The sequence below is a fragment of the Bos indicus genome, chromosome X (genome assembly GCF_029378745.1).
Source record: "Bos indicus isolate NIAB-ARS_2022 breed Sahiwal x Tharparkar chromosome X, NIAB-ARS_B.indTharparkar_mat_pri_1.0, whole genome shotgun sequence".
NCBI classification, from domain to species: domain Eukaryota; kingdom Metazoa; phylum Chordata; class Mammalia; order Artiodactyla; family Bovidae; genus Bos; species Bos indicus.
This window is the reverse complement of record NC_091789.1, coordinates 5,084,768-5,110,953: the sequence shown is the minus strand read 5'-3', so window position 1 is coordinate 5,110,953 and position 26,186 is coordinate 5,084,768. Positions and strand designations below refer to the sequence as shown.

At 41.7% G+C, this 26,186-nt stretch overlaps 1 protein-coding gene and 1 pseudogene across 5 annotated transcripts in view; one reads left to right on the top strand and one right to left on the bottom strand.

Moving 5' to 3' along the window:
- Positions 1 to 7,673: 7,673 nt before the first annotated feature.
- Positions 7,674 to 8,407, bottom strand: LOC109555248 (insulin-like growth factor-binding protein 3 receptor pseudogene; annotated as a pseudogene).
- The window catches only part of CUL4B (cullin 4B), a 50,740-nt gene continuing 32,227 nt past the window's right edge, over positions 7,674 to 26,186 (top strand). For 2 of the 5 annotated variants that reach the window (XM_070784319.1, XM_070784317.1), the window contains exons 1-2: positions 7,674 to 7,812; positions 12,922 to 13,016. In XM_070784319.1, coding sequence (XP_070640420.1) covers positions 12,938 to 13,016 — 79 coding nt within the window. In that variant the 5' untranslated portion in view covers positions 7,674 to 7,812; positions 12,922 to 12,937. Of the gene's footprint in view, positions 7,813 to 12,451; positions 12,581 to 12,921; positions 13,017 to 25,575; positions 25,700 to 26,186 lie in introns of those variants that run through there. The other 3 variants (XM_070784318.1, XM_070784321.1, XM_070784323.1) reach the window with 3 other exon arrangements.

Sequence of the window (26,186 nt, the reverse complement as noted above, 5' to 3'; positions counted from 1 at the left end):
ATATTTTCTTGTGTCAAATATCCATGAAGCCCTCTCTTTCTCACACATCCTTCACTTAGTCCATTACAAAATACTATCTCTATCAAATATTTTTACTTTCAAAATATATCCAAAATCTGATCACTTCTCACATACCTCCAACAGTATGACTTTAGTCAAAATCACTATCATCTGTCACCTTGACTATCATACTTGTCTCTTACTTGTTTTGCCTTTTTGCTTTCATTTCTTATGCCTGCCCCCTTACAATCTATTTTTTACACAGTAGGTAGGATGAACCTTTTAAAACATAAGTCAGATCCTCTGACTCTCTTGCTCAAAACCTCCAGCGGCTTCCCATCTCAGTTATAACAAGATCCAAGGTCCTCCTGCCCTGAAGGCCCTACACGGTTCAGCCCCCTCCACCCCTCCATCTACTATTACTCTCCCCTTCCCTCCCTCTGCTCCAGCCACACTGGCTTTTTTGCTACTTCACAAGTATGCCAAGTATGGTCCCTTGCTTCTCAGTCTTATTTTTTTTCATTGGGCCTTGGATGAATAGAAATAAATTAATCAAATCTTTTATTGATGGCACATTCTCTTATTTTTTAATATAAATTTATTTATTTTAACTGGAGGTTAATTACTTTACAATATTGTATTGGTTTTGTCATACATCAACGTGAATCCACCACAGGTATACATGTGTTCCCCATCCTGAACCCCTCTCCCTCCACCCTCCCCGTACCATCCCTCTGGGTCGTCCCAGTGCACAAGCCCCAAGCATCCAGTATCGTGCATCGAACCTGGACTGGCAACTCGTTTCATATATGATATTATACATGTTTCAATGCCATTCTCCCAAATCTTCCCACCCTCTCCCTCTCCCACAGAGTCCAAAAGACTGTTCAATATTTCTGTGTCTCTTTTGCTGTCTCACTTACATTCTCTTATTAATCCAAGCATATTCACTTTTAGTTAGTTGTTTTTAATAATGTAACAAGCATCCATGAACTTAATAACTAAATCTGACTATATGGCCCCCAATCTCATTCGTCTGCCTCCCCTCAGTCCCTGGCAAAGGATCATCATCCTGAATCTTGTGTTCATCATTTTGTGGTGCTCTATTTAATACAGTTTTACTTTATACATACATGTTGTTGTTGTTTAGTCGCTAAGTTCTGTCTGACTCTTTGTGACCCCATGGACTGTAGCCTGCCAGGCTCCCCTGTCCATGGGATTCTCCAGACAAGAATACTGGAGTGGGTTACCATTCCCTTCTCCAGGAGATCTTCCCTACCCAGGGATCAAACCTGCATCTTCTGCATTGCAGGCGTATTCTTGACCACTGAGCCAGGGAAGCCCACCCATATATTCACAAACATATATGATATATATATATATATAAAAACATAAATATATGTTATATATGTGTGTGTATGCATGCATATGTGGATATGAGTCTTTCTTTCTTAAAGTATATATATATATACTTTATATATATAAGTATATATATTTATATTTTTATATTATATATATTTATATATATAAGTGTATATATTTATATTTTATATTATATATATATACAAGTATATATATATTTATATTTTATATTATATATATTTATATATATATATATAAGTGTATATATATATATATATATAAACTTTTTGGTGGCATGGTACAGCATGTGGAATCTTAGTTCCCCCACCAGGGATTGAACCTGAGCCCTCTGTGTTGGAAGTGCACAAACTTAACCATTGGACCTCCAGGGAAGCTCATCTTAAAGTATGTTATTTATTATAACTTATTTTAACTTTATAGAAAGGTTATTAGGTTGTAGCTGTATGTACTCTTTCAGAACCTAATTTTTCCTCCTTAATACTTACTTTTCTAAGATTCATCTGTGTATCTTTGCATATTACTATAGTTCATTCATTTTGATTGATGTATAATATTTCATTGTGTGAATAACACTTCGGGGTCTTGCCACTTTTCCCCTTTTCCTAGAACGACTTCTCTTAGATATCTACTTGTCTCTCTCCCTCCCTTCACTCATGCCATTACTCAAAGGCCACCTCATTCTGCTCCTGCTGCTGCTGCTAAGTCGCTTCAGTAGTGTCCGACTCTGTGTGACCCCATAGACAGCAGCCCGCCAGGCTCCGCTGTCCCTGGGATTCTCCAGGCAAGAACACCGGAGTGGGTTGCCATTTCCTTCTCCAATGCACGAGAGTGAAAAGTGAAAGTGAAGTCGCTCAGTTGTGTCTGACTCTTCGCGATCCCATGGACTGCAGCCCACCAGGCTCCTCCGTCCATGGGATTTTCCAAGCAAGGGTACTGGGGTGGGGTGCCGTTGCCTTCTCTGCACCTCATCCTAACACTATCTAAAAGAGTGCCCCATTGTACACTCTGTCTTTTACTCTTCTTTACCTTTCCCCATAGTACTATCACCCCTTCCCTGAATATTCTTGCTTTGCCTATCCGTATCCACTTTCCCCCTTTCCACCCTGCTCTGTGCCCTGCAGTAGATTTTAATGATTGAACCATATCAATCCTTCATTTTGAATGTACCTCTCTTTTCTGCCAGTACCCTGACTGCCAGGACTGCCTGATGTTACTTACCTATCTTTTTGTTGATTGTTTCCCCCACTAAATGGTAAATGCCAAGAATCCCTGCTATATTACCAAGGCCTAGATTGCTGCTGAACTCATAATCAGCGTGCAATAAATATTTAAGTGAATTGCTCATACACAGACTATCATATTTTAAATGCTCACACACAAAAATTGCCTGCATATATCCCTTTCAAACAAATGCCAATATTTCTTTGAGCTATATACCTAGTAGAATAGTAAAGTTGAGGCCTAAGTGGATATTTAATTTAGTAGATAGCACCAAATTGTCTCTGTTCTCCAATAGAAGGAGCCAGGGCTCCATGGAAAAGTGGCTGACTCTAAGACTGGGGCAGGGAAAATATAAAATGAGCCAAGAGCAGGAGCACCGTACTTTTTTTTATTATATAAAACTGAACAAGCAGATAAAAAAAAAACCCTTTATAGATGTATGTCAAAGGGATACAGGAGCCAACTGAAAGAGCTTTCAACGGCCAAATTTGAAACAATTTGAGTAATAAAATTAAATATCATTGGATTATAATTCAAAGTATAGAATAAATATTAACAAATCCATACTGATATTAACAAATGATCGAATAAATAAATAAAAGGAGAGTAGATAAATCTCCTGTACAGAAGAATTCCAAATAATTTATGTAGATAGTTTCTCAAGCCAGGGGAGCATAACTGCCCACTCCTTAAGTGTAGGATGTGCATAATAACTTCCTTATAAACAGTGGAGTATGGAAAAAGAGAAAAAGAGGAGTGTTGCAATAGAAAAACAAGCCAAACACTGCCTCAGCCAGGCACTCAAGGTTCACTCATCAATGATAAGTCAAGTTGAGAACATGTACCCTTGCTGTGATGTATAATTATGGAAAATGCATTAGACAAACACAAACTGAAGGATATTCTACAAAATATCTGACCAGACTCCTTAGAACTGTCAAGGTCGTCAAAAACAAGGAAGGTCTAAGAAATGGTCACAGCCAAGAACAGCCGTAAGTGATATGATCACTAAAGATAATGTGGATTTTGGGTGGGGTCCTGAAAGAGAAAAGGGGGCATTTTGGTAAAAACTAAGGAAAACTGAAAAAAAATATGGACATATAGTTAATAATAGTGTATCAATATTGGCTCATTATTGGATGGCATCACCGACTCAACGGACATGAGTTTGAGCAAACTCCAGGAGATGGTGAAGGACAGGGAGGCCTGGTGTGCTGCAGTCCATGGGGTCGCAAAGTGTCAGACACGACTGAGCAAGTGAACAACAACATGAGTTAACTAGTTGTGATAAATGTACCATAGTAATATTAAAAATAGAAAAAACTGGATACAGGGTATATATATGAGCTCTCTGTAATATTCTTATGTCTTTTCTGTCAATCTGAAACTATACTAAAAGAGCTTGTTAAATGTTTAGAAAATACCCTATCAGGATGGCTATAATTAAAAATACAAAAAATATCGTGTGTTGGCAAGGATATGGAGACACTGGCACCCTCACACATCACTGTGGGAAGACAAAATAGTACAACTTTGGAAAACAATTTAGCTGTTCCACGTAGTGTTAATTAGTTTAAAAGTGTTAGTCGCTCAGTTGTGTCCAACTCTTTATGACCCCATGGACCGTAGCCTGCCAGGCTCCTCTGTCCACAGCATTCTCTGTGGGTTGCCATTCCCTTCTCCAGGGGAGCTTCCCCACCCAGGGATCAAACCTGGGTCTCCTGCACTTGAGGCAGATTCTTTATCATCTGAGCCACCATGGAAGCCCAATGTTAACTATGGAGTTACCAAATGGTCCAGCAATTCCACTCCTAGGCATCTACCCAAGAAATGAAAACATAGCCCCACACAAAAGCTTGTACATGAATGTTCATAGCAACATTATTCATAATAGTTAAAAAGTAGAAACAACCCAAATATCCTTCAGCTGGTGAAATAAACAAATCTGACTTACCCATACAACAGAATATGATTCAGCCATAAAAATGAAGAATTCTGAGACATGTTACTACATGGATGAGCTTTGAAAATATTAGGCTAAGTAAGAGAAGCCAATCACAAAAGCCACATATTATATAGCTCCATTATATGAAATGTCCAGAATAGACAAGTACATAGAGACAGAAAGTAGATCAGTGGTTGCCAGGGTACGGGGAAAGGTGGGAATAGGATGTGTCAGCTAATGCATACAGGAGTCTTTTTTTTTCCTGCAGCAAAGAGCTCAGTTTTTTATTAAACATGTTACCAAAAAGGTTTAGTCAAAAAAGCCAAAGCCCGTGTCATCAAGAGACTCGTCAGATTCTTCTTTATTTGCTTCTACTTTTTTCTCCTCAGCTGGGGCAACAGTGGGGGAGGGGACAAGACCTCCTGCCACGGCAGATCCACCAGCCCCCACATTGCAGATGAGGCTTCAGATGTTGACATTGGCCAAAGCCTTTGCAAACAAGCCTGGGCAGAAAGGCTCAACATTTACACCGGCTGCTTTAATGAGGGCATCGATCTTATCCTCCGGGACTGTCACTTCACTGCTGAGCAGGATGAAGGCCAAGCAGATGCAGGTGAGCTCAGAGGCCATGCTGCAGGTGAATGCTAAGCAGGGGCTGCCTGAAATGGTTATAGTGGCTGGATGAAGTCAGGGCCTCACCTCAACACTGCCTTAGCTTCCTCAGAAGGACCGATCACTTTAGAGGCAGCTGAGGAAAGGGACAGGATGTCTTTATGGGGTGGTGACTGTGTTCTAAAATTAGAATGTGACAATGGTTGCACAACTCTGTAAATATACTAAAACCATTGAATTGTGCGCTTTAAAAGGGTGAATTTCATGGCCTATAAATTCTATCTGGAGAAAGCTGTTATCCAAGGGACTTGAACCAGAAAAGAATTCTAAAGTGTGTTAATTCAGGGGGCCCTTTTTCTGTTTTTAATTTCTAATGTTATTGTATTGTGATCAGAGAATGTCATTCCTATGATTTCTGAATTTTTGCAGACTAATAAATGAGTTATTTCTGAAAACGTTCTTATGGGTATTTGCAAAAATAAATGCATTTTATATTTGTACAAGGTAATCTCATATATTGTGGAAAATTCTGAAAGAGATGGGAATATCAGACCACCTGATCTGCCTCTTGAGAAATCTGTATGCAGGTCAGGAAGCAACAGTTAGAACTGGACATGGAACAACAGACTGTTTCCAAATAGGGAAAGGAGTACGTCAAGGCTGTATATTGTCACCCTGCTTATTTAACTTATATGCAGAGTACATCATGAGAAATGGTGGGCTGGATGAAGCACAGGCCTCAATCAAGATTGCCGGGAGAAATATCAATAACCTCAGATATGCAGATGACACCACCCTTATGGCAGAAAGTGAAGAAGAACTAAAAAGCCTCTTGATAAAAGTGAAAGAGGAGAGTGAAAAAGTTGGCATAAAGCTCAACATTCAGAAAACGAAGATCATGGCATCTGGTCCCATCACTTCATGGGAAATAGACGGGGAAACAGTGGAAACAGTGTCAGATTTTATTTTTGGGGGCTCCAAAATCACTGCAGATGGTGTTTGCAGCCATGAAATTAAAAGACGCTTACTCCTTGGAAGGAAAGTTATGACCAACCTAGACAGCATACTGAAAAGCAGAGACATTACTTTGCCAACAAAGGTCTATCTAGTCAAGGCTATGGTTTTTCCAGTGGTCACATATGGATGCGAGAGTTGGACTATAAAGAAAGCTGAGCACCGAAGAATTGGTGCTTTTGAACTGTGGTGTTGGGGAAGACTCTTGAGAGTCCCTTGGACTGCAAGGAGATCTAACCGGTCCATCCTAAAGGAAATCAGTCCTGAATATTCATTGGAAGGACTGATGTTGAAGCTGAAACTCCAATACTTTGGCCACCTGATGTGAAGAGCTGACTCATTTGAAAAGACCCTGATGCTGGGAAATATTGAGGACAGGAGGAGAAGGGGACGACAGAGGATAAGATGGTTGGATGGCATCACTGACTCAATGGACATGGGTTTGGGTGAACTCCAGGAATTGGTGATGGACAGGGAGGCCTGGCGTGCTGCAGTTCACGGGGTCGCAAAGAGTCGGACACGACTGAGTGACTGAACTGAACTGAACTGAATCTCATATATATGTACACACATATATATACTCAACCTTGTTAAGTAGTGGTATGAGCTTCTCTATATCCTTACTTATTCACATGATCTGATGATTTCTTAGAGAAATACCTCACTTCAAATATGTCTGAAAGTCTGCCCAGCAACCCCAGTACTTATGTCTTATTAAGTTATTCTGAACTATTTCAAACCTTCTCCATGTTTCTCAAAGTTTTGCCACCCTTCCCCTAACCATCACATCCTACTTTATATATAAGATACAAAGGAAGATTGGATTGCCTTCATCTGCCTGGTACCAAACATACAACTTAAAACTGTCTACCCTCATCCCGTTCCATTTAACTTTTTTTTTTTTTTTTACTGTTTCTTTGCTCACCGCTATTTCTATTTCACATCATCCTCTTTTTCAGATTCATTTATTTCATTTTACTGTAGTTGGGCTTCCGTGTTGGCTCAGACAGTAAAGAATCTGCCTTCAGTGCAGGAGACACAAGTTCAATCCCTGGGTGGAGAAGAGTCGCTGGAGAAGGGAATGGCAACCCACTCCAGTATTCTTGCCAGGAGAATCCCATGGACAGAGGGGCCTGGTGGGCTACAGTCCATGGGGTCACAAAGTGTCGGACACGACTCAGCGACTAACACTTTCACTTGCTATAATACTTACCTGAGTAATTCATAAAGGTTCTGAATATGCCTACAATGTGTTCTGAATATATCAAAAAATTAGAATCTGCAAATTGGAGCTTTGTTCCTTGTATTACTTCACTCCTCATCCTTCCCCACTCAGGGCCAGTCATTCTATTTATTTATTTATTTTTTGAGCAAAAAAGTCTTTTATTTCCTCCCACATTTCAGCTCTCCACTTTTTGTAACATCTCTTCCAACTCAGAATCAAGGCCCAAGAAGTTGATCCACACCTGAGAGCGAGACGGAAACTAGGCCAGAGCCCTCAGAGCTGGGTTCTAGACCAGTGGGACTCCCGGCGCGGATGGAAGCACGCTGCAGTGAGACAGCAGAGGCCACAGAACAGAATCAGGGAGAAGCCCAAAGCCAGCAGCCGAGAGCCACACAGAATCAGCTCCTCCGAGGTGAGCAACTTGATGAGCACGAGACCTTTGTGGCTCCAGACACTGACACACTCCTCAGCCATTCTAGGGCTCAGGGTGGCATTTCTTGCTCCCTCCTCTGAGCAGGGTATCGGTGGCTGGCTGGAGGGCAGGATTTCTGGAGTAGCACTAAACTACAGGCAGATTCCTGGGGTCCTTTCTGTGGTCACCCTGGCCGTAACGAGCACCAGCTTTCCTGCAAAAGATCCTTTCAATCCCATCGGGCTACCCTGGACCTGGGCTTGGAATGTCTGGGTCTTGTTCCTGTCTGGACCATCTCCAAAGTTCAAGGTGGCCAGTAAGCCCACGACATGAGACCCACGCCCCTTCCTTGTGACTGTCCCATTCACCGGGCACAGGGCCAGCTGGCCAAAAGATCTCAAGGAGACCCAGTCCTGGGAGATGTCAGGGCTGTGCAGGTCAGTTCTGTGGGTGAGGAGGAAGCCACCAAGACCCAGGCCAGAAAGGCCAAGAAGCAGCAGGATCAAAGTGGCACAGACCAGAGGTGGGTGGTGGGCCAGGCAGAGATGCAGATAGTGCCCTGCCTGGCAGATGCCCATGGAGAGCAGAGGGGTCTGAGCCTTCAGAGCCTGTGCTTGCAGCCGGTCTGAGACCGGCGACCGCCCCCCCCCCCCCCCCCCCGCCCCGCGACATCACGGGTGGAGTTGCGAAGGGGCGGGGTCCGTGCTCCCACCCAGTCGCCCCACCCAGCCTCCCAGTCATTCTATTTACAGTCATCCCTCGGGATCCACAGAGGATTGGTTCCAGGACCCCAATGGATGCCAAAATCCTCAGATGCTCAACTCTCCTATAAAATGGCATGGTATTTGCATATGACCTATGCACATCCTTCCCTGTACTTTATTATTATATTTGGAGTGTATTTATTTTTATTGAGGTAATGTTGATTTATAATATTAAATAAGCTTCATATGTATATTATATTTCTACTTCTGTATACCCTACAACATGCTCACCACCAAAAATTTAGTTTCCATCCATAACCTTACAGTTGATCTCCATTTCATCCTCCCCACCTTCTTCTGGTAATCACTAGTCTATTCTCTGTGTCTATGTCTTTGTTTTGGTTTGATTTGTTCATTTATATTGTTGCAATGGAATATACTCAGCCATAAAAGAGAAATCTTGCCATTTTGCAACAACATGGATGAACTTTGAGGTTTTTGTGCTAAGTGAAACAAGTTAAATGGGAGAAAGACAAATACTGTATGATTTATACTTATGTACGGAATATAAAAAACAAACAAAAATCAAAACAAAATAAATAAACTTAAAAAAAACTGAAGCATGGTTGATTTACAGTATTATATGTTACAGGTATACAATACAGTGATTCACATTTTTAAAGGTTATATACCATTTAGAGTTATTATTAAAACTCCCATGATACTTTAAATCATCTCTGGGTTACTGATAATACCTAATACATGTCAGTGCTATGTAAATAGTTGTAAATACAATGTAAATGCTATATATATAGTTGCCAGCTCTGCAAATTCATGTTTTGCTTTTCAGAACTTTCTGGATTATTTTCTATCGAAGGCCTTGATTCTTCTTTTTATGTTGTACGCTTTCTCCAACTACTTCTGGTAATCTTTTGTTGTCTGTGCATATTAGTGAATAAGGGACAAATTGATTAGCAAAGATAGGTTGCCTGGGTTCCCTCTGCAGCTGTGTGTCTCTGTCCCCTCTCCTTAGCAGAAGGACTTTGTATAAATGGGTTGTGTGTGTTGAACTGTCAGGCTCCCCTTTAAGGTAAGTGCTTCTGCCAGAGTCAGAAAGGGCCATTCTCCTTACTCCCTGCAAATTGCCAAAACAGTTTTACTCTGGCAGTGGAGAACTTTACTGTATTTCTCTCCTGTCCAAAGTTGCTTCTCTCTTTTTGTTTTTCCATATATCTTGTGGAAGTCCAGATTACACCAAGTCTGCTCTGTAGTTTTTTTTTTTTTCCTGCTGCTGCTGCTGCTGCTAAGTCACTTCAGTCGCGTCCGAGTCTGTGCGACCCCATAGACGGCAGCCCACCAGGCTCCTCTGTCCCTGGGATTCTCCAGGCAAGAACACTGGAGTGGGTTGCCATTTCCTTCTCCAATGCATGAAAGTGAAAAGTGAAAGTGAAGTCATTCAGTCGTGCCCAACTCCTAGAGACCCCATGGACTGGAGCCTACCAGGCTCCTCCATCCATGGGATTTTCCACTAGCAAGATTTTGGAAGCAAATAGCTTACTTTCTTTAGTGTGAAATTTTAGGCTTTAACCTTGGAATTGGTTGGGGGAGGGGGTGTAGGACTGATCACAAGGGGGCCCAACTGATCCTTCTTTCCAGAATGCAATTCTTTAATTGACAGGAGAGCCTCCCCTCCTCTTTGCATTTATTCATTCTGAAATTTTATTTTCTCTGGATTTAATCCAGTAATTTTCCCTTGCAGGTTTTTAACTGGACTCCTCCTTCTCTTTTATCACTATGATCATATTCAATTTCTATCCTCAAGGGATCTTCACAATTTCTGAACTGCTGATGGAACAGTTTGCTTTAATTATACCAGTCTTTGTCCTTTTGCTATTCTGATGTTTTAAGAGATTTGGAGAAGAGAGGATGGAGAGAAAGTTACAAGCAGTTAGGCCGCCATCTTGATCTAATCTGAACAAAGTCATTTTCTTCCGTCAGTTTGACCGAGGCAATGATAGTGGCTCACTCTGAGAGACCAGGGGAAAAGGCCTGTTCCAGTTCTGGCTTCTGATTAGTCAAGACTTCTAATAAGGGTGCATTAAGATTGAGAAATCCAGTTATCTGCATGTCAGTGCTTCTGAGAGCACCAAGGTGACAAATAGCAGGCATGATCTCAGAGCAGAAAAACTGTACACAAAAAAAGTGCCCCCTTTCGGTGAGCTGATTAGAAAAAGGCACTCCTTTGGGTTGTTGTTGTTGTTTAGTCTATAAGTCATGTCTGACTCTGCGACCCCATGGACTATAGACTTCCAGGCTCCTCCTGGGATTTTCCAGGCAAGGATACTAGATTGGGTTGCCATTTCCTTCTTCAGGGAATCTTCCCACCCACAGGATGCAGAGGTAGAGGGGACAATACCTTAAGGGTATGAGGTGTCTTTCACGGGTTTCAGAAATGTTCTGAAACTGACTAGTAATGGTTACATGTATCTGGAATTCGCTAAAATCATTGAATCTTACACCTTGAAGGTGTAAATTGTATGGTATGTGCATGCGTGCTCAGCTGCATCTGACTCTTTTTTGTGACCTCATAGGCTGTAGCCCACCAAGCTCCTCTGTCCATGGAATTCTCCAGGAAAGAATACTGGAGTGGGTTGCCATTTCCTCCTCCAGGGGATCTTCCCACCACTAGGATAGAAACCAAGTCTTTTTTGTCTCCTGCATCAGCAGGCAGGTTCTTTACCATTAGCATCACCTGGGAAACCCTTTAAACACATAGAAAAGTGTAATGAATTTCACAATAATCACCAATATACCCCCCAGGTAGATTGTACAATTAACATTCTATTGTTATATTCTAATAGCTTTATTGTATTCTAACAGTACTAGAAATAGAAACAGGAAAAAGAAGTATCCCTTTCACAATAGTGGAAAAGGTATGTGTGAAACATCAACCAGCAAGACAAATAAGGACTCCCCAAATTCAGCTGTCCCTAGACAAAGGATCAGGAAAGGAGCAACCTAGCAAGACAGAACGTTTTAGGAAAACTGGTGTACTCTAGCCAAATGCCACAGAAAAACTGCGTCCCACCCCTCAGCCATGCCACCCTGGGCAGGCTACCTCGAGGCTGCCGTCTCATTTCTTCCACCCGGCGCTCAGTGGAGACCACGTGAAGAGCCTGCCGCCCCTCCCTCTCCACTGGGATGGTGTGCAAGGAGACCCTGAGGGGAGTCAGAACTTTCCCACTCATTAGTGTTAGTTCAGGAAGTGCACTGGTCTTGAAATAGAGCAACTTTGGTTGACCTGCCAATGTCCCATAGGTATTATTATAAAAGTGAATAACTCAGACTTAGGGAAACAAACATATCCATCGACAGTAGATCTTTTGAGGTGTTCCTTTTTTGGCGCTCACTAGCCAAGAGGGGTTTCCCCTGAAGGGATAGGTCAGATTTGTTGTCAATTATCCTTGAAACCCAATAAGTCCACGGGAAATCCAACCTTGGTAGGCAGGACTTAACTCGAAGGTTTGGCACTTGCCGCTTAGCGCGACCTTGTGAGCCCTGAGGTTTTGAGATAGAAGTAGATAAAACAACAAACAACAACCAATCCTGTACGTGCCCCTAGGACAGTGAGTGAAGTGACTCCTTTGAGATTGGGTAACGCGGGGAGGGGTTTCATGTCTGAATTTACTGACATGGACCTACTTTTTCGGCCAAGAGACCCTAAGTGGTGCCACATCTTTAGTCAAGTTTTCAATTATTCTATATGCTGTCCTTTCGTTCGTTACTCTCAAACTTTTAAAAGAGGGAGATTATAGAGTTACAGCTTTTATTAACATGCAGGATGGAGAATTAAAGGCAAAGTATGTTAGAAAGTATCTGTTAGAAAACTGCCTCCCATAGGTCAGTAGCCCTGATGAGGTCACAATAGAATCTTTAGAGACCTGGCTCAAATCACAAGTGAGCTCACAGTTTGGAGAGCCCTCAAGAGAGTTGCAGGACAGTTGGAGAGGAGCCTAGTCCTATGCATTCAAGCCAGCGGGGGCTCAAGCCATAGGGAAAAAAAGGTGTTTTGTTTTTTTTACCTTCCTGCTTTCACTAAGCCATCGTAATTTGAGGTAGGATTTGAAGGGCTACGTCAGACTTCCAGTTGAAGATGTTTGAACAGATGTGTTTTTTCTCCCCCAAACTAGCTTTCAATGAATGAAGAGAAATAAGAATAGATCCATAGCCATAGGGAATCACAAGGGAAGGGTATGAATAGTGGGTGGAAATTGTGAGGATTTTCTTGAAGATAGGAAACGAATATGGTAAAATTAGTTGGGAAACCAGAGTCATTGAATCCATAAGGCCATAGAGATATGGGAGAGGGCAGCTGTAAAACTGAATTCTCTGTTTTTTAACCTAGCTCCCAAGTATAGACGATGTCACAGTCACCTGGATCATTGGATGGAAGTGACGATGAAGCCGTCCCAGAAGGCAGTAAAGGTGAAGCATTTTCTGGTGAGTAAATGAACTTATAACACTTTAAGTCCAAATAATTGTTAAGAATATGTCTAGGAAGCTTGAGTCAATTACCAAGTTATTCCTGAGAAGATCAAGTATAATGAAACCTTTAATAAAAAATTATTATTTTTTTATTAAAGGTGGAAATTAGTTTCCCCTAGAGGGATCAGGGGAGAAGGCAGTGGCACCCCACTCCAGTACTCTTGCCTGGAAAATCCCATGGACGGAGGAGCCTGGAGGGCTGCAGTCCATGGGGTCGCTAAGAGTTGGACACGACTAAGCGACTTCACTTTCACTTTTCACTTTCCTGCATTGGAGAAGGAAATGGCAAGCCACTCCAGTGTTCTTGCCTGGAGAATCCCAGGAACCGGGGAGCCTGGTGGGCTGCCGTCTATGGGGTCGCATAGAGTCGGACACGACTGAAGCGACTTAGCAGTAGCAGCAGCAGCAGAGGGATCAGGTGGGGAAGGCAATGGCAACCCACTCCAGTACTCTTGCCTAGAAAACTCCATGGATGGAGGAGCCTGGTAGGCTGCAGCCCATGGGGTCACACAGAGTCGGACACGACTGAAGCGACTTAGCAGCAGCAGCAGCAGCGGGATCAGGGGATGGTGATCAAGTGGGCATTTCTGGTTTTACTTTGTTGTGGTTGTTTTAGTGAGAATGAACTCATGTAATTTTACAAAAACTTTATAATAAAGTTTGATCATATTTAGTGTTGCTAATGGTGTGCACAGTCGGTGGTCATTCTGATGGTGGGTGTGTATCTGCAACATTCCTTAACACTAATATAGCTGTCTATCAAAATTTAAATATACCTTTTGTCTGACCAATTCTATTTCTAATATATCCCCAGAAATACTTCTACACAGACACAAAGGTCTGTGTTACAAGATATTCATTGTTTGTTGTATCAACAATTGGAAGTAACCAAATGTTCCAAAACAGGGGAATGGTTACATAAAATGTGGTATGTTTTTATTACAAAATAGTACACAGCCCTTAAAAAGAATTAGATAGACCTTCATGTACTGTTATGAAAAGATCTCCAGTGTATATTAGGCTTAAAAAGCAAATTGTAGAGCTATACATATAGTAATGATACCATTTTAAAAAAACACTAAAGCTTTCTATTTGTATATATATATATATATATATATATATATATATATATACACATAAATACTGAGGAAAGCTATACACAACACTTAGTGAACAGACACTTCCACTTTTTATCCTATATTCTTCTATACTTTGTATTTACAAAACGTTTGTGTGTCATTTGTATAAATAAACAAAACTGAAAGATAAGCATCAATAGAATAGAAATAGTTCATAGAACTTCCCAACCACTAATAGCTAAAAAAAAAAAAAAGGAAAAAGGAAATTCAGTCAGTCCAGCAAAAATAAGGAAAGGGGAAAAAGAAACAATGAAGTGTGATGATTAGAATTTTTTTCTTAAATGACAGGAATATGTACATCCATAAACAGTTGTGCCTTGGTATCCACTGGGGATTGGTTGCACAATCCTGTCTCCGCACCCCCTCCCTCCCCCACCTACTACCTCTGGAATCCCCAGATGTTCAAGTCTCTTGTTAAAATTGTGTAAGTCTCATGTAAAATGTTGTAGTACAGTCTGAACTCCACATATGCTAATGTGAACTGGCAGATATGGAGGGCTGAATGTACTACGCTGCCCGTAAAAATGGTAAGGTGAATTCTGTGAGTACTGACACAAAAAATGTCCATGGTATAATATTAAGTGACATAAAGTCACAGAACAATTCACACAGTGTGATCTATTTTTTTAAAAAGTAAAAACTCTGTAAATAGCTAAATATATCGAAAAACATATTTAATTAGAAAACCGTTAACTGAAGTTACCTTTGGGGATTGGAAGAAGGTGTCACCTTTTTTTGTAGTCAAAGATTGTTGAGACTTGGACATCTCTAAATGTACAACTGATCGTATTACTCTCTTCCCTGCTTGAAGCCCTTCAGTGGGTTACCCATGACCTAATGGATTGAATCCAAATCCTGGAGCATGATGTACAAAGTTCACCGTGATCCGAACCCTACCTGATTGTCTTCATCTCCTACCATCCTATTGCATGCCAGTTGCACAGCATATCATGCTTGCATTTGCTTAAATGCACCACGTTTTTCCTCATACTTCCATGTCTCTGTATGCATTGTTGCCTTTTTCAGTTAACCTGTAGGTTTCTAGATGGCACCATCCTGATATGACAAATTAAGTGCAGATTTGTATAATAACAATTCCAAGTCCCCATCTTGTGGACTTATGGAAAGTCTATTCTTCCAGCAGGTTGGAGGGCGATTCCTCAAGCTCTGGAGTAATTTTGGGGAATCCTCCAGTAATGCATAAATATTCAAAAAATCAGTCCTAGTTGTCATTTGTCATCTCTGCCAGGTATTCATTCTCTAAACTGCTATGCTAGCATTCAACTGATCACTGCTTGCTGTCTTTATACTTTTTAAAACTTTTTATATATAATTTTAATATATACAAAAGAATATGTGTGACATGTAATTTATGGAGTGTAATAAAACAAACATCCAAGAACCCATCATCAGCTTAAGAACTAGAACACTACCACTGCTTTTTTTTTTAAACAGGACTTTTTTTAAAATAAATATTTATTTTTGGCTGTGCTGGGTCTTTGTTGCTGAGTCTGGGTTTTCTCTAGTTGAGGAGAACTGGGGCTACTCTCTAGTTGAGGGGCATGGGCTTCTCACCACAGTGGCTTCTCTTGTTGCAGGGCACAGGCTCTAGGGCCCTCGGGTTTCAGTAGTTGTGGCTTGGGGACTCCAGACCAGGCTCAGTAATTGTGGAAATCTTAACCACTAGACAGCCTGGGAAGTTCCTACTAGAACATTACGAATGCTTTTGAATCTACCTACATTCTCCACCCTCTTGCTTCCCCTAAAGCAATCCCATATCATGGATTTTATGTTTATTATTTCCTTTCCATATTTTATTTTTATCACATTATATATCCATGAGTTTTCTTATTTTTGAGCTTTAAAAAAAGTATCAAATTATATGTATGTGATTTTCTTCTTTTCATGTAACATTCCTGTGATTTATGGATGTAGCTACAATTTATTTTTTAACACTGTAGTATTTTCTTGTGTGAATATACCACATTTAGTCACTCTGTTGAAGAATATTCCCTTGCCATTCTTTGAAATCTGTGTCACAGGTGATACAGACTAGGAACAGAAAATCCTTAGCATGTTTTAAATCATTTTGTTCTTTGTGCCACCACTAAACATTCTCCATATGCCTCTTTTTTAGCACTTAGCATATTTAGGAGCAAGGGTCAGCAATTTTTTTTTCTGTAAAGGACTAGGTAGGAAATATTTCAGGCTCTGCGGGCCATATGGTCTGTTGCAGCTACTGAACTCTGTAGTCTTAGCATAAAAGCAGCCACAGAAAATATGTAGATGAATGAGTATGGCAGTGTTCCAATAAAACGTTCTTTATAAAGACAGGCAGCTGGCTGAGTTTGGTCCACTGGCCATCATTTCCCAAACCCTGCTCAAGTTCATCTGAATTCCTGTAGCATTGTCCACTATCAGGTCATAATGTGCATCTGTATCATCGCATTTCTTTTTCATTATCTTATTTCCCATGCCATATCACACCCTCATCCTGCCCTTTGTGATTCTGAGCTCCTGTAGCTAATGATGAGGCCAACTTTTAAGTCCAATTCTGAAATGAGTGTGACTCAAAGCAAGAATTATTATCAATAGCCACAGCTGCAACAGCAAGTAGGGTACAGAAGTAAGGTCCAGTATGGAATTCTCTTGCTTTTTTCTCTGATCCAATGGATGTTGGCAATTTGATCTCTGGTTCTTCTGCCTTTTCTAAAACCAGCTTGAACATCTAGAAGTTCTTGGTTCATGTACTGTTGAAGCCTAGATTGGAGAATTCTGAGCATTACCTTGCTAGAGTGTTCGATGAATGCAGTTGTGCAGTAGTTTGAACATTCTTTGGCATTGCCTTTCTTTGGGATTGGAATGAAAACTGGCGTTTTCCAGTCCTGTGGCCACTGCTGAGTTTTCCAAATTTTGCTGGCATATTGAGTGCAGCACTTTAACAGCATCATCTTTTGCTCATCTCACTTTTCACTTTCATGCATTGGAGAAGGAAATGGCAACCCACTCCAGTGTTCTTCTCTGGAGAATCCCAGGGATGGGGGAGCCTGGTGGGCTGCTGTCTCTGGGGTTGCACAGAGTCAGACACAACTGAAGCGACTTAGCAGCAGCAGCTCAGCTGGAATTCCATCACCTCCACTAGCTTTGTTTGCAGTGATGCTTTCTAAGGCCCACTTGACTTCACATTCCAGGATGTCTGGCTCTAGGTGAGTGATCACACCATCGTGGTTATCTGGGTCATGAAGATCTTTATTGTACAATTCTTTTGTGTATTCTTGCCACCTCTTCTTAATATCTTCTGCTTCTGTTAGGTCCATATCATTTCTGTCCTTTATTGTGCCCATCTTTGCATAAAATGTTCCCTTAGTATCTCTAATTTTCTTGAAGAGATCTCTAGTCTTTCCCAATCTATTGTTTCCCTCTGTTTCTTTGCATTGATCACTTAGGAAGGCTTTCTTATCTCTCCTTGCTATTTGGAACTCTGCATTCAGATGGATATATCTTTCCTTTTTCTCCTTGCCTTTTGCTTCTCTTCTTTTCTCAGCTATTTGTAAGGCCTCCTTAGACAACCATTTTGCCTTTTTGCATTTCTTTTTCTTGGGGATGGTTTTGATCACCGCCTCCTGTACATTGTCACAAACCTCCATACACATTTTTTCAAGGGACTCTATCAGATCTAATCCCTTGAATCTTTGTCACTTCCACTGTATAATTGTACGGGACAGTGTTCCTATTACCAGCCTTTATCCACTCTGTCCTATAATCGTCTTCCTCACCCACTAGGGCAGTTGAGAACTGTTTGAGGGCAAGGGTTGTCTTTGTATACTCAGTGACTGGATCATAACCGGTCCTGAGACAAGCTTTGTTCAGTGTTTGCCTGGATTTGACTAGGAGAAGGAGCCGGATTCACCCTCCAGTGAAGATCACCACTGGCTGAGGGTCCAGCCAGGGGATGGACTGACTTTCTACAGCCAAATTGCCACTCTCTCCTTGAATGTGCACTGCTTGCTGCTGTGTCCTGTGTACTTGATGATAGCCTGCACTAAATCCAAGAAGCTTGTTCTCCTTTTGGACTTGGCTCATCTCAGTAAAGGCGTTGTTTCATTATTCCTCATTTTTTTCTCCTGGTGAGTGGGGCTCTGGACATTTTTTCCTAACTTGTCTATACTTGAAACAATTTTACGGCATATCTCCTTACTAAATTATAAACTATGGGAAGTACTGTATTTGGAGTTAGAGAAAAGCTGGATTTGGTTAAGTCTATGCTTTTTTGGGCTTCCCTGGTGGCTCAGATGGTAAAGAATCCACCTGCAGTACAGGAGACCTGGGTTGGATCCATGGGTTGAGAAGATCTGCTGGAGAAGAGAATGGCTCCCACTCCAGTATTCTTGCCTGGAGAATTCCATGGACAGAGGAACCTGGTAGGCTATAGTCCATGGGGTCACAAAGAGTCGCACATGACTAAGAGACTTAAATGTCAGTATTCAAATGTTTGTGACTTTGGCAAGTCATTTTAACCTCCTTCCACAAGCCTGTTTCTCATCTGTAAAATTCAGATGGCACTTGACCTATCTCACAGTGTGGTTGTGAGGATAAAATAAGATTGTGTGTGAAAGTGCTTTGGAAAACTGTAAAATCAACTGCAAATGGAATTTTGTATTAGTTCTGTATTCCCTTCTGACATCTAGCACCATGCCTTGCCCAGAGTAGTTTGCTCAATACATTTTTGTTGAATGACCAAATGAATTGGCAAGAGAGATGATGCTATCTGTGGGAATAAAGGACATTTAATAGAATCAGGGAAAACAGATCATTTGGCAATAGAAACATCCATATGGTGAGTGATAATTCAGAAGTTGGGCATTTATGGATAGCTCCAAACCCACATTCCCAATGTCTGCTCTTTGTTTTGCTTATTTAAAAAAGATGAATTTTCTTCTAACATGACTTTGGCAGCTGAGATAAGTTGTTAAATTTCACTTGACGCTAAATATGCAGTCCTTTCAAAGCAGGGTTGGCCCCAGGCAATACTGTGAGGTCAGCAAAATGTACTCTCAGAAATCTTTCCTCCCTTGATGGTAACTTTTCCCACTACTCACACTGCAGGGCCTGGACAAAGTTCTGTTTACCTCCAAGCACTGAAGACTTTTGTATTATCCTTTGTTTCTAAGAAGCATTCACCTAAAAGGGTCAGGAACTAAGTCTCTCTGGTTAATTTGCATTTGAAAGAAGGATTCCTAGAGATGGCGACTATTTTTATCAAAAGGAATGAATAAATAGTTGTGAAATTTCAGGCATTAAAAGAAATACAAAGGGTTATCAGCCTCATTCAGATCACCATGGTATTTATTTCACCTACTGCTGTGGTCTCAATCCTGGAGTTGTTCAGAATCACCCAGAGAACTTCTTAAAAATACTAATAATTGCGATTTAATTCCATTGGACTAGGTTCAGTCAGTCCAGTTGCTCAGTTGTGTCTGACTCTTTGCGACCCCATGGATTGTAGCACACCAGGCCCCCCTGTCCATCACCAACTCCGAGAACTTGCTCAAACTCATGTCCATTGAGTCAGCAATGCCAACCAACCATCTCATTGTCTGTGGTCCCCTTCTCCTCCTGCTTTCAATCTTTCCCAGCTTCAGGGTCTTTTCCAGTGAGTCACTTCTTCGCATCACGTAGCCAAAGTATTGGAGCTTCAGCTTCAGCATCGGTCCTTCCAATGAAATTTCAGGATTGATTGCCTTTAGGATTGACTGGTTTGATCTCCTTGCAGTCCAAGGGACTCTGAAGAGTCTTCTCCAACACCACAGTTCAAAAGCATCAATTCTTCTGCACTCAGCTTCCAAACATGAAAAGTGAAAGTGAAAGTCACTCAGTTGTGTCCGACTCTTTGCAACCCCATGGACTACACAGTCCATGGAATTCTCCAGGCCAGAATACTGGACTGGGTAGCCTTTCCTTTCTCCAGGGGATCTTCCCAACCCAGGGATCGAACCCAGGTCTCCCACATTGCAGGCAGATTCTTCACCAGCTGAGCCACCACATGACTACTGGAAAAATCATAGCTTTGACTAGACAGACCTTTGTCAGCAAAGGACTGTCTCTGCTTTTTAATATGCTATCTAGGTTGGTCATAGCTTTTCTTCCAAGGAGCAAGCGTCTTTTCATTTCATGGCTGCAGTCACCATCTGCAGTGATTTTGGAGCCCAAGAAAATAAAGTCTGTCACTGTTTTCCATTGTTGCCCCATCTATTTGCCATGAAGTGATGGGACCAGATGCCATGATCTTCGTTTTTTGAATGTTGAATTTTAAGCCAGCTGTTTCACTCTCCTCTTTCACTTTCATCAATAGGCCCTTTCGTCCCTCTTTGTTTTCTACCATAAGGGTGGTGTCATCTGCGTATCTGAGGTTATTGATATTTCTCCTGGCAGTCTTGATTCCAGCTTGTGCTTCATCCAGCCTGGCATTTTGCATGATGTACTCTGCATACAAGTTAAATAAGCAAGGTGACAATATATAGCCTCCATGTACTGCTTTCCCAATTTGGAACCAGTCTGTTGTTCCATGTCCAGTTCTAACTGTTGCTTCTTGACCTCATACAGATGTATCAGGAGGCAGGGCAGGTGGTGTGGTATGCCCATCTCTTTCAGAATTTTCCACAGTTTGTTGTGATCCACACAGTCAAAAGCTTTAACATAGTCGATGAAGCAGAAGTAGATGTTTGTCTGGAATTCTCTTGCTTTTTTAATGATCCAATGGATGTTTGCAATTTGATCTCTGGTTCCTCTGCCTTTTCTAAATCCAGCTTGAACATCTGGAAGTTCTTGGTTCACATACTGTTAAAGCCTGTCTTGGAGAATTTTGAGCATTACTTTGCTAGCATGTGAGATAAGTGTAATTGTGCAGTAGTTTGAACATTCTTTGGCATTGCCTTTCTTTGGGATTTGAATGAAAACTGACCTTTCTCAGTCCTGTGGCCATTGCTGAGTTTTCCAAATTTACTGGCATATTGAGTACTGCACTTTAACAGCATCATCTTTTAGGATTTTCAATAGCTCAGCTGGAGTTACATCAACTCCACTAACTTTGTTCATAGTGATGCTTCCTAAGGACTAGGTTCAGACCTGGGCATGGGTGTTTTTTGGGAACCTCTGATTTAAACCTAAATTGGCCCTGCTTTTGAGAGAAGGAAAAGCTGAATGCCATTGGAAGATTAAACCTTAAAGTAGGATGGAGGTAGAAAGACTCAACTCCATAATAAGCAAGTGTCTGGTAGCATCAGAGGAAGAAGTAGTCTGTGACTGATTTTCCCCCACTCCCAAACCCCCAGGGGAAACTGCCTGGCTCTGTTAGTCCTTAAATCTGCTTTCCAGATGGTTCACAGGTAGGACAGTACATAAAATTTCTGAAACAAGGGGATAAATACTCTAATGGTTGCTATACCCAAGTCAGTAAATCTTCAGTTGATAACTTTAGAAATGATATAACATAGAAATGATCTTGTTTTTAAAAATGAGATCTGTGTCATTTATTTACATTTTACTGGACATCATAGATTCAGCATTTGTAATTAAGTTCCTTGCTTTATAAAGCAATTCCAGGATGGGCAAAGGGTGAACACACAATGTATAGTTGGAGCATCATTGCTTAAGCTTTGGCCTCCTCAGTCATCCCCCAGCAGTCCCTTGTTGCTGATAGCATAACAAAGCCCTTATTATGATAAAATTTTTACTATGTCACCACTGCTTGGTTTGACGCATTTGTATTTCTCTCCTTCAAAGATTGTCCTTCAGAAAAATAGATAGAGAACATGCACCACCTTTTCCCCAGAAGTTGTCTTTTCTGGAGATATTCTTAAACAAGGCTTGCTGCAGAAACATGTTTCTGAGCAAGCACTGTCTGCTGTTTTTAAGGAAAATCCCACCCATGAATAACAAGGCTTCAAAGAGTGACTATTCACTGACAAGCCCCTCCTCAGAGAAGAGAAGAACCCAAACCAAGCACCCTGGGGAATCCCCGTGATCAAAAAAGGAAAACTGCTTACACTCTGCCTTTTTAGAGAGATGCCTACAGAGAAAGAGGGATGGACATTAGATAGTCCTGTCTTTATTTGTATCTCTTCCTTTATGCATATATTTACCTTTATAAATAGCTACAGATTTATTTATTTACTTGATTAAAAGAAGGCCAGTAATAACTATACTTCATCTGGCGGTATTAAGTTTAATTAATGTTTCTAAGGTATGAGTTGAACTCACAATTGAAAGATTCTGTGTATGGAATATGTGTACAGTGCCCACTTGGGTTTAATCTGATAATGCCATAAATGTATGGTGTCTACATTGCACAACTTTATTATTGTGGTTTCATTGAGTTAACCATGAAAAATGTATTTTACTGCTGAGAATGTCTTTAATATTTGTTGACAAACATTTCGGTAGACACCCAGGTGGCGCTAGAGGTAAAGAATCCACCTGCCAATACAGGCGACACAGGAGACAAGGGTTTGAGCCCTGGGTCGTGAAGATCCCCTGGAGGAGGAAATGGCAACCCACTCCAGTATTCTTGCTTGGGAAGCCCCATGGACAGAGGAGCCTGGTGGGCTGCAGTCCATTGGAGTCACAAAGAGTTGGACACGACTGAACATGCACGCATGATTGTGTGTTTTGGTTAGCCCCAATTAGTTGATTCTTGATGTCAAAGATATTTACAAAGCAATGTGGGTTTTTCTTCCTTTTAAATTGGTCCAAAGTTCCAAAAAGACACAAAGTTCTAGTCTTCATACATTACATAGTAATATCTAAGTTGGTTTGTGCCACAAAATGTAAATGTTAAATTTTTTAAATTACATAAATTACATATCCATAATAAGATGTGCTAAATATGTAAGAATTGACCTGGACAAAATAAATTAAGGTTGTAAAATGTCAAAAGGAAGATTTTTATTAATCAAAAAGAAAATAATATTTTCCTCTAAATCTAACTTAAGGATATTTCACAGAAAACTTAACTAGTAGGTTAGGTACTGGGTCATTCAAAGTGAGCCTAGAGCTCAAGAGCCAAGTATCTGTGCTTTTAGAGCTAACATGTAACACGGAAGACTGAAGGGCTTAGATAACCACATCAGATTGGGAGCTATTATTACAGCCACATAGTTGAATATTAACAGGACTCAGCTATCCTGTATGCTAGCATAAAAGCTTATCTTTGTATGGCACTAAGATTTGTAATTTTTTAAATAGCTAGCACTTCCATACATCCTTCTAAGGAATATAATTACATGAATTGGAACATAGCCTTTTTTTTTTTTTTTGGTCTTGAAAGGTCCCTGGTTAAACTGCAAATCCTCCTAGAAAGGGTACTACTTTGAGCTATTATCAGTTGGCCCATCCATATAACCTTCTAAGGAATATAACTACATAAATGAGAATGACCTTTATCATTAAGTCCTGAAAATTGGCCAGTTAATCTTCCCTTATGAAGACATGGTGTTGTTTTATTCTCATTCAATGAAAAATTCAACTCAATAAGTATTTACTCTGCGTTTACAGTTGTTCAGCACCGTGTGAAATGTGAGACACAATAAGGGAGGGTTTAATATTTTGGGACACCTTCTCTGGCCTTAAGAGCTTACAAGTCTCATATTGGGCAAGAAGAACAACATGGCACATTCAAAACAAATAGGAGCCCATCTTTCCCCTTTGAGGCCTCTTATCTCTCTTCTCTGTGGCCCTGGGCCCTAAGTTCCATTAGAGCCTTGCTTTCAGCCTGTTGTCATCAAACCGCACAAAGCTGGATAGTGGCCCAAGGTGGTACCTTTTCTAGGAGGATTTGCTTTTTAATGAAGGACTTTTTAAGACAATAAATAAAAAGTGGAACTGTGTAAACAAAATTAGAAAACTGATTTATTCTTAGGATTCTGATTTGTCTATCTCAAACTATACAATACAAACTGCTTTTATTCCCTCACAATCCCGTTACTACCCTGCTTTTAAAAGCCCAATTTGGTCTCCATACTGTCTACTTTGGCCTGCAGGGTAGACTCCAAAATTTTTAACTTCACCTGCTAGGCATCCTTGAGCCTCATCTTTCTTACTTCCAACCAGACATACTACTTTCCAGCCTCACTGCATTTTTCATATTTCCACCAACAGGCCAGGTCCTTTCACAACTGCCTGCTTTGCCCGTTTCCACTGCCCAGGGTGCCTTTCAGTCCTCTGCCCTCGTCTTTTTGGCAACTCCCTCTTTGAGACCCAGCATAAACTTCAATTCCTCTGTGAAGCTCAAACTATTCTAGACTTGTCTCAAATGTCTTTCACCTGTTCCCACAGAACTTTGTCCGTTGGTTATAGTACTGTTATAGAAACTAATTTTGAAACTCTTCTCCCACTGCTTCTCAGTGACAGGACCTGGTATTGTGTCTGGCATACAAAGTGTTTCAGCACACGCTCCTTGAATGTTTCTGCAGTTAGGAAGAGCAACAGGTTGGCAAATTTAGTTTTGTTTGCCAGGTTCTCCTACCTCCCCTTCCACAATACTCTCGGGTTAAATAAAAACTCCCAACAGGGGATTTACATGGCTTATTGTTGTTAATGTAACCAAATTTAAAGGTTTGTTTTTAGGATTAATGTTTTAAAATTTGGGCTTGTGTACTATATTGGTAGAAAACATTGACTTTTACCGATACTGTTCTCTTAAAATGTCTGGAGAAATAACATGAACCAGGATTTCGTAAAAAGAAGTGGCTTTGTTTAGTCTGTAAATCACCGGGTTAACGGCTGATGGGAGTTGGAGCTGGGATTGGCCCTAGGAATTGTGCTAGAGGGACGTGTTAGTTACCTTCCTGTTTCTTGGCCTTAGAATGCACCCTTTTTAACTCTAGCCAGCCATCTTAGAGAATGCTTCCGGTAGGAAGGTAACAGGATTTGCATCTAGGTTACTGAGAAAAGTATCAAAACTCAGTATTGAGTCAGCGCTGTCCTTGACATGAAAGAGAAACAATGAATAGCTCAACTGAATGAAAAACTCATTTGTCTTCTTTGTATCTAAGCTCTTTTCCCGTCCTATCTTAACATCATAACATCCTCCCTAGCATCAGGCATAATGGCATGACTATGTTTTCCTCCATTTCGAGTTACTCCTCTGGCCTTGCAACCCCTCCTTATTCCTTTATCTCTTTCAAAGTTTCTATTCTCCGTTCCTTTACTTTTACTCCCTCCCTCCCTCTTATTTTCCCAGCAAGCTCACCCGCCCCTCACCGTCACCACCTTCCCTCCCCTGCAGACTCCTTCCCGCTCCTTCTCCCGCCACCACCCCTCCCTGCCCGCCTCGCATTCAGGAAGCTCCAATCCGGAGCTCCGAAGGTGTCTCGAAGGCCCGCCCCCTCCTTCCTTTCCCCCTTCTCTGCCCCCCCTTCTCCTCCCCCCCCCCCCAAGTCCTGCAGACCTGGGGGCTTCGGGATCTGGGCGCTATGAAAAGTGTCTGCCCAGTCACTTCCGGTAAGGGCGTTGCGGTGCGAAGCTTCCCGCGGGACCTTTTAGGAGAGGGTGGGAGTTATCGGTGGGCCGGGGGAGGAGAGTGCTGCCTAGGCAGGGGAGCTGGAGAGGGAGGGGTAGGGAGAGCGAGCGCGAGGGCAGAAGCGCGAGCGTCTCCGGCGCCTCAGTGGCCCCTTTCCCACCGCCTCCCCCTACTCCAGCTCCCCCGCCCCGCGGACGACTGCAGTGTTGCTCTCCACCCCCCCTTTCGCAGACTGACGCCGCGCCTCCTTCGGCGCCGCGTGACCGGAAGTGGCGCCATCTTTAGCCTCCTGTGCTATTGACAATAACAAGCTCCGGTTCTCTCCCCCTCCCCCCTCCCCTCAAGCACTGCATCTCCCCTCCCAGAGAGAGGGAGAAAAGGAGGAGGAGCTGCAGCCTCACAGACTTACTGAGTCGCTCCTGCAGAAAGGGGGGAGAGAGACTGAAAACCAGGGGAGGGGGACGGCAC